Genomic DNA, 18,618 nt, shown 5'->3' with positions numbered 1-18,618 from the left:
CTGACCTCACCGCGCTGCGCCTGACGTCACGGCGCACCGCGGCACGCCCACCCCGGCGGTCGCGCCCCGCCGCGTGACATCACGAGGGCGCGGCGCGGGACGGTGACGTCGCGCGCGGGCGTGACGTCAGCCCCCCCCCCCAGCCCATTCCCCCTGGTGCATGGGGAGATGGTTCCATTTATTGCCGTTTTAGGGGCAAAAAATGGGGATTTTGGGAAAAAAAAAAAACCTCAAAGTTTTTACTCCGTATCCGGCTGATAAATCCCCAAATCACAGCCATGGGATTTGGGGTGAATCCTTTGGGAAATGGGTGTGGAGCAACAGCTGCAAATTCTCCTGGAAAAAGGCGGTTTCTGGGGCCCAAACCAAACCATTTTGTGCACCCAGAACGAACGCCGGCCCCATTCCCAGCGGGAATCCCGGAAAATGAGTGCCAGATGGAACCTGTGCGGGGAGGGCTGAAACGAACACATTTTCCAAGGGGAAAAATCTCCCTTTTTTGGGAATAAACCACCTCAAACCTCCCAAACCAGCGGATTTAGGGGGAGAAGGCGCCGGCATTCCAGACCCAAGGAGCCGCCGGGATCCAATCGATGCTTTTATTCATTTGCTCTAAAACCCCCCCAAACTCCCGGGTTTCTTGGGGCTGGCTCCTGCGTTTTCCATCCTAAAACACCACCACAAAGGAGAGGGATTTGCGGGAAAGAAGCGGAAGGAATTGCTACCAGGATGAAGGAAGCTCCTCAAGGCCGTGGCCAGGCCCTTCCCATTTAATTAACCCCCCCCTAATTAATCAAACTCTAATTAATCACCCTCATCATCAACCCAGAATCACAGCCTCTACCGTCACCTTCGCACCCATTCACAGTTATTCCGGTTGCGGCTCCGTGGCTGTCACTGGAGCCTCTTCCTCCTCTTCCTCCTCACTCCCACCAGCTGCTTCTTCCTCTTCCTCCTCCTCCTCTTTTCCTGCCCAATCCTCAGTGTCATTTTGGGGAGAAACCACTGCTTTTGGGGGCTCTTCAGGCGCTTCCGAAGGCGCTGCCGCTGTTTCCGACGTCACCTCCGATGTCATCTCCTCTGCTTCCAGCTCGTCGTCTTGCAGGAACGGGGGCATCAGGAGCGGTTTGGGGGGTTGATCCTGCTCGCCCAACTTCTTAAGGAATTCCTCAGCTTTGGAGAACTCCTGGGAAGGTTCGGCTGCTTCCGGCGCTTCCCCGCTTCCTCCTTCCCCTTCCTGGGAGACCTCGGTGGTGGTGGCGGTGGCGGTGGGAGCCGCGGTGGCTTCGGTCGCTCTTTCCCCGGCGCCGTCGCCCCCTTCCAAAGCTTCATCCACGTCTTGATCCGTGATTTCATCTGTAAAGGGATCTTCTCCCTGCGGGGAAAGAGGGGAGAGAGACGAGGAGTCAGGGAGCAACGGGAATCTCTGCCGGGCACACACGGGACAGGAGTTTTATAGCGAGTGGAAATCAGCTTGGCGACGGAAACGGTAATTAAAGAGATCTCCATCATGGAAAATCCCAAAGGATTTGCAGGGAAAACAAATGATCCCACACCTGGAAGGAGTGGAAAAGAGCCAGTGAAATATTAAAGGTCCCACAGGGCACCGCGGGCACTGGGGACGGACCCTGCGCTACGGCTCCACTCCTCACCCGGCAGGAATTTGGGATCTAAGTGAAGACGATTCAAATCCAAAGGGAATTCCTCAACCCCGCGGCCCCGGCTCAGAGCTGCTGCCGGGTGGATTCCCCTTCCCTCGGTGGGAATTGCGGCGGCGCCTCCAGGTTTCCATCCCGCCTCTTTTAGTGTGTCGGGAGAGACGGAGGGATCCAGATGCGATGCGACCTCACAGCCCTCGCGGGGACCCCAAAACCCTCCAGATTTGGGGATTCGGGGGCTTTTTAGGGTGCGTTTTGTTGGATTTTAGGTTGGAATTTTCACCTCGTTACCTTTATGGAAGCCGACAGCGGATCCCAGCCCCGCTCCCTGCAGGCATCGGGGGGCTCTGCTCACATTCCCAGAGGTGGAGGTCAAAGGAGAGATGTTGCTGCTCTATAAGCATGACCTTGCCAGAGAGGAGCTGCCCCACACACACCCAGGCTGCAAATCCGAGGGCAAATTCCTGAAATTCCCTATTTTGTTTGGCTCCCCCACCTCACAGGGGAAACGCAAACCTCACACGCGACCGGATCGACTGCCATGGGGCAGGGAGAGGGCTTCGTTTTCCGGATAGGAGGAAAAACCTCTCTGGATCCTTCCTCTTTTCCCCCTCCCACAACCCCACCCTGGGGTTAAGATCCGCCTGGATCACATTCAGCCCAGGCTGGCTGCCTCCACGTGAGAAGGTCCATGCAGATGGAGGAGAAACCTCACCGTTCCTCTTCCCGGGCTGAGGAATGTGTTGCCGAGCCCTATGGAGCTGATGGGGAGAACTACGGAAGGGGAGGAAAATCAACCCTCAACCTCGCGATCTGGACCCCAACGTCCGTTATCGCCGGTCAGATCTACCGGGAAAGGGGCTGTGTGAAGTCCACTCGTGGTGGAGGCTCTCCCGGCTTTCCCATGGGAAAGGCGAGGGTGTCCCGCCATCCCGGAGGAGGAATCTTTAGGCCGATGGTCAAGAACTCATCTCTTGATGCGGCCCCAAGTCTTGAGTTTAAGTCTCGCCCCTGGGCAGGAGCTGTGCCGAGAGCATGGGGTTGGTTTTTATGGCGAAGGCGGCTCTTGGCATTACCTGGAATCCTCAGATTTTCCTCCACCCCTTTTCAGCCTGGTTTTGCACCTGGGAATGATACGGAGACCGTGCTGGGATGGCTCCGAAGATCTCCTCCTGCCGCTGGCCAAAGCTCAGGAGCCCGGGATTCATTTAGATCTGCCGGCAGCCTTTGATACCGTTGCTCATGGGGAGATGTGGCCGTGCCTGCGGACCCTGGCAGGGGTAGATGGAGTTGCACTTGAGTGGTTCCAGTGATTTTGGGGGGAGAAGGGGGTTAATTTAACTTCTAATTTCTTTGCTTTTTGGTGCTTTTTTAACGGTCGTGGAGACAATCCGGGAGGTTTGCACCTCCTGAGGGTACCGCAGGGGTTTTTTACCTCACCCTCCTGGTCAACGGGGATGAGAGGCCACGGTAGGGCCGAGCTGGCCCATCCTGGGACAAGCTCCCAGCTCGGAGTCTCTTTGCACTGGACCCAGTGGGGTTGGAGTCGCAGTTTTGAATGGGTTTAATGGGAATTTTACTGCTTTGGGGCTGGATTTTGGGCTCCCCTCCCTTGTCCCCAGCACCGGGGTGGGGGGAACAAGGGGAAGCATCTGCTGCCCCATGGCAGCTCTGTGGGCCCTCGTCTGCCAGGCTGCAACCGAGGGGTTGTCCCGCCGGATCCTGGGCTGGTCCCGGATTCCCAGGGAACCAGCAAGTAGCCACAAGTGCTTCTTTTCATCTTCGCCCAGCGGAGGAGGTTGCGACCTTTCCTCTCTCTTGGATGCGGGTCCCAGCCCGTTCAACCCGCGCTTTAGGCCGGGAATAACCACCCGGCATTCCCACATGGAGCGGGGTTAAACCCCCATGCTCTGAAGACCGCGTTTGTCTTCCAGGCTTCCTTCTGGAATTCCGAACGCTGGTTTGGGCTCAAGCAAACCCTCCCCTGCCCTCTCCTCGTGCTCCGGTCTCGGCTCTGAAGGTCAGCTGGGTGTTCTCTGCCACTTCCCAAGGGAAGAGGAAGGAGGGGGAATATAAAGGGGGGGTGCTAACGAGGGTGTTTCAACGCACGGGAATGGGGTGCACCCACCTCGGGGTGCTCTGTCCCTTGGAGCTGCTGGGAGTGCCGCCAAGCCCGGCTCTTTACACAGGGTACAAACTCCCCCTCTCCCAGTGCAGTGGATGGAGCAGGCGCCATCCGCGTTGGATTCAATCCCAGCGGGAGTCAAGGGGTGGCTTCCCGACCCGCATGCTCACTGTGGGGGGGGAGCCTGGTGTGTGTCCCCCCACTTCCAAAGGCCCCAGCTCGAGGGGTGGCTTGGGGGGAAGTGGAATTCCTTTGGCTACTTTGCTTTCTTTAATTACGGTCTCGGTTTGGATGGATTCAGGATTGAGGCTGGGAATGCTGCTTGGCACATCTGCGGGTTCAATACATGAACACAAAGCAAACCAAAAAAGCACGAGAAGTGTAAAAAGCACCTATGGAAGAGAAGAAACCAGACCCAGGATTGAGAGAGCAAAAGGCAGCAGAGAGGAACCTACGTTCATCCCCATCGGATGCAGGCAGACGTCCCGTCACCGACCCGCAGCTCCGCGCTGCTCCAGGAGCTCGGCACCAGTTGCCAGCTTCCTGATCCACTCACCTTGAGGTATTTTTCCAGCATCTTGACGATGTGTTTGTTATTCAGGACGCTCTTGGCCACGTGTAAACTGGTTTTCTTGAACTGCTCTGCAGCCATCTGTGAAAGGAACAAACCTCTGTTGGGAAGGGCTGGGATGCAGAGGGATCTGGACACACTTAGGAGGTGGCCAATGCCAGGCTCATGAAGCTCAGCCAAGCCAAGAGCAAGGTCCTGCACACACTGGGGCTGTTCAGCCTCAAGAGGAGAAGCTGTGTGGAGACCTCAGAGCAGCTTCCAGGGTCTGAAGGGGGCTACAAGGATGCTGGAGAGGGACCTATCAGGGACTGGAGCGATAGGGTAAGGGGTGATGGGTTCAGACTGAAACAGGGAAGTTCAGGTTGGAGATAAGGAAGAAGCTCTGTACTGTGAGGGTGCTGAGGCACTGGAATGGGTTGCCGAAGGAAGCTGTGGATGCTCCACCCCGGCAGTGTTCAAGGCCAGGCTGGATGGAGCCTTGGGTGACATGGTTTAGTGCCATGGTGCCCATGGCAGGGGGTTGCAACTAGATGATCTTAGGTCCTTTCCAAGCCAAACCATTCTATGATTCAGCCTGCACTGGCCAAGCTGCCAAACCCCCACACACGAGAAACACCCCATTCCCCTTTCAACATCCCTTTCTGTGCTCATTTCCCCATTTCTCATCCACTTGTGTTCCAACAAACCCTGCTCAGCCCATCTGCAAGTACCCCACAAGCCCCTGGGCAGCAGCTTCATGTCACGGTGTGTTCAGAGACCGCGTGAGAAGGCTTTTAGAAGCCACAAACCAACCTTGAGTGCCAGGACCAGAGGTGAAGGCATCACTTACCCTGCGGTTCCTATTGTGATCAGCAGATCTCAGGTGCCTCTGGAGAAGGTGGTTCTGTGCAGGAATTAACATGTCACAGGCCATGCAGTGAGCTGCCTCGATTTTCTTGAAGAAGTGCTCCTGGCCAATGCCTAGAGAGATACGAAGACATCAGTCAAAGCCAAGGGACATGTTCAGCTGATGGATGTCTCAGGCACTACCAACACACTAATCCAGCACTCCTATTCCTTCCAGCGTCTGCTTTCCAAGACAAAAAGCACCCCATATGCTGCTCCAAGATGGGCAGGACAGTTCCTCTGCTCTAAACCAGATCATCCCAACACAGTACCCAAGTGGAGGAGGAGGACAGATGCGGATAACAGCCTGGGGTACAAAGTGATGGACTCACCCGAGGCTGGTTTTCTTTCCCAAATCCATTTATTTAAGGCTGGAAGGGACAAATCAGGCTTCCCCCAGGGCTGGGTTCATTCCTCCTGTCTACTTAGGTTCTGTTTTAGTCCCTGTGGTTTAACTTAACTCATCACTCCCAATGGCACAAGGACAGAGCCAAGCGGATCTTTTCCCATCACCCTCACTGCCCCAGCAGATCAGCTTGAGCACTTAAACATTAAGAACGAACACAGAATCCATCTGCGTTAACCAAACAGCCTCAAAAATCAACACTTTTGGGGTATTTTTCCCCTTTTAACCTTCATTTTAGCACCTGACATTGCACAAGCCTCAGGAATCTGCTGCTTGAGAAGTCCCACCAGTGCAGGGCACTTCCTCTTCTTCATCAAGTCCATTTGTTTCTCAAAGCTGGCAAAACCCACCCAGAACCTGCACCCAGATGACTCAAATCCATCGTGTTTTGCTCCCAAACAACTACACCAGCACCTTTCGTCTTTCCTGCCTTGCACACTGCCTCTGTTTCTGGACACAGGACACAGATTTACCCTTAAAAGGATCAGGCTTCTGCTTTGTGCCCTCCTTCTCGGTCAGCTCCTGGCGCCGCTTCTCGATCTTCTTGTTCCTGTTGACGATGTATTCCTGGAAGGAAGAGGAGAAAATGCAGTGTCCTCCACTGATGACCATGGAGCTCCAAAGGGAAATGAATTCCTCAGGGAATACCCACAGGGAAGCCTGTGGTTGGGAAATGAACTAGATGAGGCCAAGGTTCTCCCCTCTCCGTCATGTTATAACAAGAGATGGAAAGATCAAACTGGAGCCAAACAGAAGCCTGCTCCCATGTCACCATCAGATTCCCTGTGGGAGACCCCAAATCTTTGATAAATGCCCCCAGAGTGCAACCATTCCCTGGTCTTTATCCTCTTTCTCGGCTCTGGGTAGACCAAATGAAGCCCAGTGACCCCAAATGAAGCCCAGTGACCCTAAATGAAGCCTTGATATCCCACAGTATGGATGCAGGGAAGGGTTGAGCTACTCCAGCATCCCACCTACCTGCAGGAACTCCACTGTTTTATCCGGGAGCTTCGTACCAATGAACCTCAAGGTCTCCTTGTGGAATTTGCTCTGGAGATGCTTCTGGATCTCCTCTTCCTCAAAGCTGCGGAACTTGCAGACAGAACAGGCAAACTGGATCCTAAGCAGAGAAGTCACAAGCACGCATGAGGAATAACATTAAGATCAGGACCATCACCACTCTTGGTGCAGTTTTATACCTCGTCGTTGTTCCAAGTGGCCCCCCCTCTCCCCCCCCCAAGTTTTACTCCATTTTGGACCATTGTAATCATGGTAGAACCTGCACAGATTGAAAGAGCAGCTCCTTCTCCTTAAAGCTTTACATTATGGGATTGGATGCTAAAACCCTGGGCGAGTTTAAAAGCAATGGGATAAATTCATGGGCGCTCTTGGATGTGGAGATCCCTGGCACACGATAAACACTAGTGTCACCTTGGCTGCTTCATCTTGTCTTTAGCTCATTAACTGTACTGTTTTATAGCAAAGCTGCATATACAGCCGTGTGTTTAGCTGTATACAGCCTTTATAACGCTATAAAATAAAGCAATGGAAGAGCTCAAGATAGATGTATAAGTGCATACACAGCCTCTTAAGCACCCTTCTGGACTCACTACTGTAGGCTGATCCATGTATTAAACCCCACGCTATCCTCCTCATCTTAAAACAATCCTAAAACACACAAAAATGGGTAAAAAACTGCTGAAATCAAGAGTACAGAGCCCCACAATAGGATTCCCCGGGAGATTCTCCCGTTCACATAGAATAATGCTGGGAAGGGGTGGATTTACCACTGCTCCTACCTGTCCATAGCGCGATCGCGCATCCGGTCTCTTCTCCGCTGCTTCTCCCTCTTCTTTTTCATCTCCTCATCATCATCCTCGCAGCCATCTCCTGATGCTGAGGAACAAATCAGAGTTACTCTGCTCCCCATCACCCGCTTGGCTGGTTGAGGAATTCTGGGGCTTAATCCCTCTATTCCCTCAGCATCGGGAAGTCACAACCAGCTTTCAGTCTCTGGAAGCTCTCCCTCTCCCAAACCAGCTTCCAACCACAGGGAAGCAGCAGCCTCTTCCTGAGCTTTCAGGCAGCTATTGTAATTCCTGGGAAGGGCAGATCCAGCAGATCTCGTCTCTGCAGTGTTCTGGGGTAGAAAGCACCAAGTCCAAGTCCCACCAGCCTCAAAGGCCTCAGGGAACAATTCACCTGACACGCTGCCAGGTAAATAAGGCTCTGGGCATCAGAAGGAACCATAACATCCAGCTACACCTCAGTTCCCATCCTGAAAACAACCTAAAGCAGCAACTCAAGTCCCACACGTGGTTTCCCCCAAGTCACCCCAAGGCAGAAGGGTGCAACGTGCCTGGGGCTGATGTGTCCTGACTGGAAATGACAATCCCAAACCAGCTGAAGTGATGGGGTTAGTCCAGGGGACTGTGTAAGGGGATAAATCCCTACCTTCCTCCATGAAATCACACCGATTCCTGTTCTCCTGGAAAAGAGAAACACAAAGTGTTACTTCCTCTATGTCACCACTAAGCACTGCTTTGTACCACCAAGCTTTACATCTATGGCTGCTCCAAGGAATGCTGTACGAGCCCCCTCCAGCCCCTCTCCAGGTTCCCTGTAGCCCCTTTAGGCACTGGAGCTGCTCTAAGGTCTCCCCTTCAGGAGCCTTCTCTTCTCCAGGCTGACCCAGCCCAGCTCTCTCAGCCTCCAGAGCTGCTCCAGCCCTCGGAGCAAATTCCCACAAAGGCTGAGAGAAAACAAGGATACTTACACCTTTGTCTGCTTCATCTCCCGATTTTTCCTCTCCTTCTCCCTCATCTGCTGTGCAAAACAAGGATTGTTTAAGCTGGTGCTGGGGGGGCTTTTCTCCCACTTAATACTCCCCTAATCAATCCCCCGCCAGCTTTGAAATAGAACAATTCTCAGACAGATGAAAAACACTTAAAACCAGAGGAAAATGCCCCCAGATGGGCTCGTACCGTTGTCAGTGTCATCTCCTTCACTGTCAGTCTTTGCCTGTTTGCTGTCAGGCTCGTCCCCGCTCTGTGACTGTTTCCTCTTGCGTCCTCCCCCCTCTCCATCCGACCGCCCTCCGGAACGGTTCCGGAACCCTCTTCTCTTGGGCTGAAGGGGAAAGGAATCACTGCGATCAATCAACTTGAGGCACGAAGAGAAGCTTCAAAATCAAAGTATTCCACCCATCTGCTACATATCAATTCCTGAGACCCTGCAGATGTGGTTTTGGTTATAAAAGGATTTTATAGCTGGGTGAGTGCCCCTTGGGAGCGGATCTGGGATGGGGGAAGCATTCAGAGGCTCTATTTTGATTGCAAATGGGTCTATACAAGCTCAGTGGTACCCATCTCTATTCAGGAAAATGTGAATTATTCCATAGTGGAATAATTCCATAGTGGAACTCATCCATAGTGGAATTATTCCATAGTGGAATAATTCAGGGAAACACCATGAATTACATCTCCTGCTTCCCAAAGGACTCCACTTTCCAGCCAACCCACAGAGGGAAGCAATACCCAACCCTGCCAAGAAACCACACCCGACGGCGATGACTTACCATGAGCGTGTTCATGTGCCAGGGCACCGACCCCATCCTGTCTCTGTTCCGTTGCCTCCCCATTCCATACGGCATATTCCCATACCGTCCCATTCCCATGCCCGACATCCCCATCATGCCATAGTCATAGTCTCCGTAGTCACCGTAATCTCCGTAGTCGCCATAGTCACCGTAATCCCCATAGTCGCCGTAGTCGCCGTAATCTCCGTAGTCACCATAATCGGGAACAAGGGCTTGGGAAAAGAGGGAAGGGAGCCTGTTGGATCCGGCCCCCCCCATCCCACGCCCTCCCATGTAGTTCAGCTCATTCCAACGGGCTGAGAGGCGCTCGGAGCTGGACGAGGGCATGAAGTGGTCGCTGCGGTTGAAGGCGTTGAGTCGCCCGCGGTTCTGGACGCGGTTCTGAGCCCGGCCCCGCATGAGCCCGTAGTTGTTCCCTCGGTTGCGTGACTGATCCCTGCGGTCAAACTGGCTCCCAAAGGAATCGTTCCGGTCGGTGCTGACGTCGCCGTAGTCATAGCTGGGGCGATACATATCCCGGTCGTTCATGGAGGACCTTGAGTCGTAGGAGTCGAAGGACTCGTATCTGAAAGAGCTGTGGGAGGAGATGATGGTCAGCACCAGGGGTGACATTCCCACATCTCACACAGGGGTTTGCATCCAGTTTTCATTCCGATCCGTGTGGTTTTGGCCAGAAAGCCACAATAAAAGTATTATCAATCCCTGCAAATCCATCACTTTCTGTATCCCATGTCATCTTTTCCTTATTCTTGGTGGAATTCTCATCCGGTCCAATCCTTCCAAGCACTGCCAAGGCTACCACTATCCTGTGTCATAAGGGACTTGTCCACAGCGGTTGCGAACACTTCCAGGCTGTTCCAATGCCCGAGCACCCTTCGGGGAAGGAACTGTTCCTCAGCTCCATCTAAACCTCCCCTGGTGCAGCTTGAGGCCGGTTCCTCTTGTCCCATCCCCTGGAGCAGAGCCCAGCTCCTCCTGGCTCCATCCTCCTGTCAGGCACTTGTAGGGAGCCATCAGGTCCCCCCTGAGCCTTCTTTCCTCCAGACTGAACCCCCCAGGTCCCTCAGCTGTTCCCCATCACACTTGGGCTCCAGGCCCTGCACCAGCTCCATTGCCCTTCTCTGGCCCCTCTCCAGCACCTCAATGTCTCTCTTGGAGCAAGGGGCCCAGAGCTGGACTCAGGATTCAAGGTGCAGCCTCAGCAGTGCCCGGTGCAGGGGGACAATCCCTGCCCTGGCCCTGCTCCCACACTGGTGCTGATGAGCACAAGCTCATGTCCAGCTCCATCTATCCACACCCTCAGCTCTATTTCCATGAGCAGCTCTCGAGCCACTCTTCCCCAAGCCTGAAGCATTGCACAGAGCTGTTGTGGCCCAAGGACAGAACCCGGTTCTTCACCCCATTGAACTTCAGACCAGCTTCATCTGCAATTACATTAAAAACCATTATTTGCACTATGAAACATAAGGCGCAGAATCACCTCTCCTGGTCTTCCAACCCATCCCCTGTGCCGCCGCTGCCCTCCTTCGACAGCATATCCAGGCGCTGGTTGATCTTGGCGATGATGGAATCCGAGTTCTCGTTGGTGGAGTGCTCGGTGCCGTAGGAGCTGATGTGCATGGAAGAGCCAACATCAGCATTGAGGCTCATATCTGAAGCTTTGTGGGTTTCCCAGCTGCTGGAGCTGGCAGGAGCGTAGTTGTACGAGGCTGCGGTGTTGGCGGCGGTGGTTTGGGTGTTGTAGTAGTCGTAGCCCTCATAGCCTGGCAAGAAAGGGAAAGGACATGGATGTTAATTCCATGTGACAGACACAGGAGCAAGAGTTTGGATGTGAACAGATCCCACCAGGCACGGCTGTAGCTGGATCTGACCTCCTTGAAATGAAATGTGGACTCTAAAACTGGGAACAGCCAAGATTCCTCTGCCCCAAGCCTAAACTGTGTGGGTCCTCAACATAAGGACATGGAGCTGCTGGAGCAAGGCCAGAAGAAGCCATGAGGATGAGCAGGGGCTGGAGCAGCTCCCACAGGGAGCCAGGCTGAGAACACTGGGGCTGGAGGAGAGAAGCTGCGTGGAGATCTCAGAGCAGCTTCCAGGGTCTGAAGGGGGCTCCAAGGATGTGGAGAGGGAGCTTCATCAGGGACAGGACAAGGGGTGATGGGTTCAAACTGAAACAGGGAAGTTCAGGTTGGAGATAAGGAAGTTCTTCCCTATGAGGGTGCTAGGACACTGGGATTGGTTGGACAGAGAAGGTTTGGATGATGCATCCCTGTTCAAGGCTAGGTTGAACACAGGGCTTGGAGCAACCTGCTCTAGTGGAAGGTGCCCCTGCTCGCAGCAGTGGGTTGTGTATGGCCAAGCTGCCAGATTCCAAGGGCAAACCTTGGGTTTGGAGGGGAAATTGATATTAACCATTTTATTAATCAATAAATGGGTTCATTACTGCACCCATCTGCTGTCAAAGACCAAGGGAGACATGGAGATGGGAAGGAAACAGAATTTTTCTCATCCACAAGGTGATTTTCCTACTCCAAGGCACAGCCACCAGGACAGAGCTTTGTGATGCTCCATGGGCCTACGAAAGAGCTATGACCATGAAGCAAAGTAAAAGGGAAGACCTGAATCAGTGAGGAGCAGCGTTCTGCACCCCAATGTGGAACAGAGACAGGGCAGGAGGTGGAAGAGAGCTGCAGAGCCTGAAGAGAGCACCCCAAACCCAGAGGTAACAGTTGTAGTCAGCACATACCTTGCCAGCTCGTTGCATTCGTCCCATAGGTACCTGAAGGGGAGAGAAAGAAGAGAGTGGTTCAGCTCCCAAAGATATAAAGTCAAAAGCTGAGAAGTGAAGTAGATCTAATTCAGTTTAATCACTGGTAAAAAGGATGGGAAGGAGGAAATCGGGACTTCCAAGATCTGATTATGGAAATGTAATGGATAAGTAATAAATTTTACATGTTTCTTGAAGCACTTTCGAGCATTTTACGCTTGAAAACAGCTTAAATATTCCATAAATCCCCTCAAGAAGCAGTAAAACTGCAGATGCTTGTTCAAACTATCACTTTTGGGGGTATCCTGGTGGTGCTGTTGCTGTTTAGGCTGGAAAGGAGGGAGCCCAAAGTCCCAAATAGCCTTGGATAGGCTTTTTTTGCAGCACTAAACCCCCCCCCCCAGCACATTCATCACCCCCAGAACTGTGTTTCATGGTACCAGAGGAAGTAAAAATGATTTAAGATCACTTCAAATGATTTAAAATAGAAGAGAAAAAAAGGTGGAAAAAAGTGTTTCTGCATCGCATTATTCTGGTTAAGAATTAAAAGTAAGCTCTACTTTCTCTGCATGGAGACCTAATAGCAGCCTTCCAGTACCTGAAGGGGGGCTATAGGGATGCTGGGGAGGGACTCTTCGTCAGGGACTGTAGTGACAGGACAAGGGGTAACGGGTTCAAACTGAAACAGGGGAAGTTTAGATTGGATCTAAGGAGGAAATTCTTTCCTGTTAGGGTGGTGAGGCACTGGAATGGGTTGCCCAGGGGGGTTGTGAGTGCTCCTTCCCTGGCAGTGCTCAAGGCTAGGTTGGATGAAGCCTTGGGTGGGATGGTTTAGTGTGAGGTGTCCCTGCCCATGGCAGGGGGGGTGGTACTGGATGATCTTGAGGTCCTTTCCAACCCAAACTGTTCTATGAGTCTATGATTCGACTCTCACACAGAGACACAAACCTCACCTTGAGTGTTGGTGGCTCCAGTATTCCAAGTGCCATAACCTGCAAGGAAAAGCAGGGAGCTGTTAAAGCATCACCTCTGCTGCTGGCCCAGGCCTTGGTTCTTCACCTAAATGACCCTCAAACCACTCAAGTCTTTAATTACAGCCTTGCTCCTGCTTTTCATTGCTTGGAGCTGCCTGATGCTTTGTTGGGACTGGATGAGCTTTAAGGTCCTTTCCAACTCAACCCATTCCACGATTCCATGAGGAGAAAATCTGCGGGATAAGTCATCCAAAGAACAGAACCAACACCAAGAACAGACGTTCCAGTTGTGTTGCGCCAGCAGAAGCGTTGTTTTCCCTAGGGAATACTGGATATCCTCATACATGAGCCGAAGTAAGGTATGCCATTCCAAGAGCCAATAAAACACATGGAGCTCTTCCACTTCCCACCACTAACTGCAAGCATTGCACCAATGAAGTGGCTTTAGTCCGGTCTCCCCCACATCAGCAGTGGGTGAAGCACTGGCCCAGGTGAAGGAAGCACTGAAGATCCCACTGTGCTCACCAGCTCTCACTTCCCAGCAGAGATTTGGTTTTCCTCACCAAAATAACTCACTGCTCCACTTGAAACCATTCCCAAGCTTCCAGGGCAGAATCAGCATCCTCAGGGATGAAGGGCCCTCTGTGAGCTCAGCAAGACCTGAGGGCACCAGAGGAGCTCTGTGCTGCAATGAAACCTTGAGAGCACTGAAACGAATCCTTGGGATCAAAACCAATGTGCTGGGATGTGCTAAAGCACTTCCCAGGAGCTTGGCTGCCACTTCCCTGCAGGAAAACGGGGGGTTAATCTGGCCTTATTACTCTTATTACCCACACACCCATCCACACCTTAAAGATCATGGAATAGGTTGGGCTGAAGGGACCTTAAAGCTCACCCATGGCCCTGCCACGGGCAGGGACACCTTCCACTAGAGCAGCTTGCTCCAAGCCCCATCCAGCCTGGCCTTGGACATTGCCAGGGATGGGGCATCCAAACCTTCTCCATTCAACTCATCCCAGTGCCCCAGCACCCTCACAGGGAAGAGCTTCCTTATCTCCAAGCTGAACTTCCCTGTTCCAGTTTAAAGCCATCACCCCTCGCCCTACCACTACAAAGAACGTTTGCGTCTCTTGGGAAGTGTCTCCTGATTTTACAGAGCTTTGATTTCTTGGAGGCCACCCTCCAGTTTTCCCAAAACTTCCCTCTTTTTTCTGAGCCAAAACCCCCAGTTTTGAAGCACAGTTTTCCTCGGGATGTCACCAAGCTTTTCCCGTCTGAGGGTGCAGAGGACACCTCACCCTCTCCACGAGCCTCGGTTTGGTGAGGTGAAGCTCCCAGAACGCTTCCCACTGGAATTCTGAGCTCCTGTGGAAACCCCAGTCCCAACAAACAGGAACTGGACACGTCACCACCTCTTACATCAGAGCCTTATTACTGAGCAATTTCCTTTCCCACCGTTGGCGTGTCCCTGTTTTCAGCTTTGCTTCCCAGGGGGATGAGGCCAGAATGGGGCTTTCCAGCTGCTGGGGGTGGGGGGCTTGGGGTGAGACATGGAAATCAAGGCCAAACCTCCAATCCATCAGCTGCAGCCACCCCAAAGCCTGACTTGAACTCCACAGCTCAACGTTCTCACTTCTTCACTCCAGCTTTGAGGGACACCATTGAGCTCCTGGTTGTGCCAGACAAAATCCCAGCTTGATCCCAGCCTCCAGGCATGCTCCTAGCTGGAGAACAGCGGGAAGAGGAAGTGTCCTGGGTTCACCAGTAGCCCTTTTTCTCCAGCACAGGAAAGCTTTGCTCAGGGCAGATTGCTCAGTTTCAAACCCAAAAGAGCAGCAGCCATGGGATTAAAAGCAAGCTCCTCTCCTTCCCTTTCAAAACTGTCTTGGATACAACCTTGGTGATGTAAATCCAGGAGGCAAAAATAGCTTGGATCTACTCAAAACCTCAGGAAGACAGAGGTTGTTCAGCCCAAAATGCAGTGTTCTCAAAGCAAAGAGCTCGGGCTCCCAAAGAGCTCAGGCTCCCAAAGAGCCCAGGTTCTCAAAGCAAAAAGCTCAGGTTCCCAAAGACCTCCGGTTCCCCTCAAAGCAAAGAGCTCAGGTTCTCCTCAAAGCAAAGAGCTCCGGTTCCCCTCAAAGCAAAGAGCTCAGGTTCTCCTCAAAGCAAAGAGCTCCGGTTCCCCTCAAAGCAAAGAGCTCCGGTTCTCAAGACAAAGACACTTCAAGCTTTCAGTACCCCTGAAGAACGTGGTAATGCACGAGTTCAGTGCCTCGTGAGCCACGTGGGTATTAAGGACTTAAGCACAGCACATCCATAACCATTCCCAGGAGGAAAAGCCCCAGTGGGATAAGCCAATAAGTCCCCATCACCTTCCCTTGGGATAACGAATATGACAAAGTGCAGGGAAGGGAAAAAAAACCAACTCAAAAGGGACCATGTGTCCTGATTCCCAAGACAGCATTCCCGGAGCCGGGGGTAAAGCTTGGGAAAGGCCAAACAGAGCAATGATGAGGGATTTACTTGGTTCAGTCACTGTTTAACACCTGCAGAAGAAAAAGCCAGGATCCGGAAGCGAATTCCTTCCAGAAGCAGAGGTTCTCCTGCTGATTCCAACAAAGGACTTTATCCAGGGAGAATAAAGCTTGGGTTCTGCTGGATCGGGAAGCACTGGAGTTAATTTAGAGGCAGAGCACCCAGCACTCATTGAAGGTGGTTTTAATCCTTACCACAGCTTCCCATCTCCTCTTTATGCTCCAAGAACCCTTCAAACCCATTGAGAAGGGCGATGAAAGCAGAGACGGGGCGATCCCGTCAACAGCTCTGCCCTGACATCAAGTCCAAATGGACCAGGAACCATCTCCACAGACAAAAAAGCACCTCGTGGGGCAGCAGGAACTTGGTAAAACACACGTTAAAAGGGCATTTGTGCCGTGTGTCAAATCCTTTTGCAGCTGTAATCGTGTTAGAAGCCCCACGAAAGGGGCTGAAGTATGAGGTTCCAAAGGGATCGAGCGGGGCTCAGCCCTGGCATCCATCCCCATTTGCCATCCCTTCCCCTCCAGTTAAGCTCCAACAACCGATCTCCATCCGTTAAGCTTCCATTTGGGGACTTTCCCCTTTCAATCCCGGCCCTGCCTTAATGCTTCAGAGCCATTCAACCCCATTCAGAACGGGGACCGCTCTGCCCCCTCCCACACCACCAAACAAAGCTCAACGGCGATCCGGAGCGCTCTCACCTCCTTCCTCACGGTTAACGCCTTCCCTCCCAACGCCGTTAGAACGGGAAAGGAGGAAAACACCTCGGGGGGGGGGGGAGGAAGCCGGGTTGAGGTGCCGGGGTTGGGGGGGCGCTGGAGGATGCTGCAGCCGCCCGAAGTGGCATCAACCGGGAGGTAACGGGGCCCCCCCGGGGGTCACAACCGGAGGCCACGGAGGGGGGGGGGAGGAACGGACACAAGGGACGGGACCGACACGCGGGGGGGGGAGGAGGCGTGTCCGCGGCCGCCATTTTGTGTCGTCTTTAGAAATGGGCCCGGCTCCATTTCCGCCCCCCCACAACAACCGCCTTCCCCCCCCCCCCCCCAGCCAGCACCCACCCACCAATCAGCGGCGCCCTAGCGCTGAGAGACGCGGGCCTCAGCCAATCAGCGGCGGCACCCCCTCACGGGAGGCGGGCTCAACGCGGCCCTCAGGGGGTTGATTAACACCCCCCCCCGGTGGTACCGGGAGCCGCCGCTGAGGGGACCGGGAGAGCCACGCTGCTGCCGCCGCTGACCTCCGGGGGAACGGGAGGCACCGGGAAACGGCGGCCGCCGCTACCGCCCGGCACCTACCGCCATATCCCTGCTCCATCGCGGCCCTCCGCCTCCTGGCCTCGGCGCCGCACTGCCCTCCCGAGCGTCCCGCTGCGCAGGCGCGCAGCGCCCGCCACCCATTGGGCCTCTCAGCCGCTCTGCCCTGCCCACGAAGCTCTCCATTGGCTCCTCTCAAAAGCCCACCCCTCACGTACTATTGGTTAAGATGGCCCAGAGGCACCGCCCTTCCTTCTCCACTGGCCAGCGAGCGCGCCTGTCACCATCCATCCCCCGAGCCTATTGGCGGAGGCTGTCAATGTGCTGTCAATCATACCCTCCCCTCTCCTGATTGGGCGGCTGTAACCACGGCGTGCTCTGCCTCAGGCGGATCCCCGGGGAGTTGGGGCAGGAGAAGGCTCCGGAGCGCCCCAGGTTCCCCCCCGAAGCCGCTGGAATTGCGGCCCTCGGGGCCGTTCCTTCCCCCGGGTGGTGCTGGCCGGGGAATACCGCAGCAGAGCGGCAGGAGCCAGCGGTGCACGTGGGGCGGCCATCCAGAGGGGCCTCGACACGCTCGTGCGCTGGGCTGATGCCAACCTCGTGAAGTTCAACCATGACAAGTGCAAGGTCCTGCACCTGGGTGGGAGCAATCCCAGGCACAGCTACAGGTTGGGCAGAGAAGAGATTCAGAGCAGGCCTGAGGAGAAGGCCTTGGGGGTGCTGGTCGATGAGAAAATGAACATGAGGCGGCTGCAGTGTGCGCTCGCAGCCCAGAAACCAACCGGATCCTGGGCTGCATCAACAGGAGCGTGACCAGCAGGGCGAAGGAGGGGATCCTGCCCCTCTGCTCTGCTCTCCTGAGACCTCACCTGGAGCATTGTGTGCAGTTCTGGTGTCCTCAACATAAAAAGGACATGGAACTGCTGGAACAAGTCCAGAGGAGGCCACGAGGATGATCAGGGACTGGAGCACCTCCCGTATGAAGACAGGCTGAGAATGTTGGGGCTGTTCAGCCTGGAGAAGAGAAGGCTGCGTGGAGACCTCATAGCAGCCTTCCAGTGTCTGAAGGGGGCCTATAGGGATGCTGGGGAGGGACTCTTCATCAGGGACTGCAGTGACAGGACAAGGGGTAACGGGTTCAAACTGAAACAGGGGAAGTTTAGATTGGATGTAAGGAGGAAATTCTTTCCTGTGAGGGTGCTGAGGCACTGGAATGGGTTGCCCAGGGAGGTTGTGAGTGCTCCATCCCTGGCGGTGTTCAAGGCCAGGTTGGATGAAGCCTTGTGTGGGATGGTTTAGTGAGAGGTGTCCCTGCCCATGGCAGGGGGTTGGAACTGGATGATCTTGAGGTCCTTTCCAACCCGAACTGTTCTATGATTCTATTCTATACCTCATTGTTAACTAATCAACTAATAACTCATTAACTAATATATGACCCCAAAACGTTAACAGAAACTGAGGTCTTGATGGAACAATCAGGAAACACACATGAAATTGATATGGGCTCCAGGGCCAATAACCACCCCCCCCCTTCTCTATGTGGAGCATTGGAATATGTGTGCTCTCCAATAGGCAGGAGATGGATGGAGTGGAGGGAAGCAAGAATTCCACTTGCTTTTCCTTAAGGAAAAGCGGCCGCATCCAGAAACCGTCACCACAGGGATCAATGGAGCAGGTCCAGCCTGTCCCTTGCAGAGCTCCACTCGCTGCTTGGTTTTCCTAGGAGATCATTCATTCCAGGAAGCTGGAACAGAAGGAATTTGGCTCCTGCTGACTTTTCCAAGCCGATTTCCTCCCTTTCCATGCTCTGAATGCGCAGCATCCCCATGAACAAGGATGC

General features: G+C 53.8%; 1 protein-coding gene across 16 annotated transcripts; it reads right to left on the bottom strand.

Annotated features, from left to right (window-relative positions):
- Window positions 1–585: 585 nt before the first annotated feature.
- AKAP8 (A-kinase anchoring protein 8) lies at window positions 586–16,935 on the bottom strand. Of its 16 annotated transcripts, none has more exons than XR_010609214.1 (17): window positions 16,821–16,935; window positions 12,964–13,002; window positions 11,990–12,022; window positions 10,724–11,006; window positions 9,223–9,817; window positions 8,630–8,774; window positions 8,422–8,471; window positions 8,100–8,133; window positions 7,445–7,541; window positions 6,624–6,765; window positions 6,119–6,212; window positions 5,184–5,314; window positions 4,340–4,435; window positions 3,787–4,175; window positions 2,783–2,929; window positions 1,950–2,680; window positions 1,289–1,375 (listed from the first exon to the last, which is right to left on the bottom strand). XR_010609214.1 is itself a non-coding variant. In XM_065664670.1 (16 exons), the coding sequence occupies exons 1-15, from the start codon at window positions 16,837–16,839 to the stop codon at window positions 2,766–2,768; spliced, it is 1,812 nt and encodes a 603-aa protein (XP_065520742.1). In that variant the 5' UTR covers window positions 16,840–16,934; the 3' UTR covers window positions 1,290–1,375; window positions 2,735–2,765. The 16 variants fall into 16 exon arrangements, 6 of the variants coding, with proteins under 6 accessions (XP_065520737.1, XP_065520738.1, XP_065520739.1 ...); XR_010609213.1 differs by having other exon boundaries at window positions 1,950–2,782; window positions 2,893–2,929; XR_010609220.1 differs by lacking the exon at window positions 3,787–4,175 and adding an exon at window positions 2,735–2,782 and having other exon boundaries at window positions 1,950–2,100; window positions 2,893–2,929; window positions 16,821–16,934.
- Between the last annotated feature and the right edge of the window lie 1,683 nt (window positions 16,936–18,618).

This window comes from Lathamus discolor, unplaced genomic scaffold, assembly GCF_037157495.1.
Source record: "Lathamus discolor isolate bLatDis1 unplaced genomic scaffold, bLatDis1.hap1 Scaffold_51, whole genome shotgun sequence".
In the NCBI taxonomy this organism is placed as follows: domain Eukaryota; kingdom Metazoa; phylum Chordata; class Aves; order Psittaciformes; family Psittacidae; genus Lathamus; species Lathamus discolor.
The sequence above is the reverse complement of the archived record's forward strand: the minus strand, read 5'-3'. Positions and strand labels throughout refer to the sequence as shown.

Excerpts from the sequence above, each read along its gene's own strand:
- AKAP8 (XM_065664665.1), bottom strand. Across the intron at positions 8,134-8,421 it reads GAGATGAAGCAGACAAAGGT|GAGAACAGGAATCGGTGTGA; the intron begins GTAAGTATCCTT and ends TCTCTTTTCCAG. Across the intron at positions 6,766-7,444 it reads CGCGATCGCGCTATGGACAG|GATCCAGTTTGCCTGTTCTG; the intron begins GTAGGAGCAGTG and ends TTCTCTGCTTAG.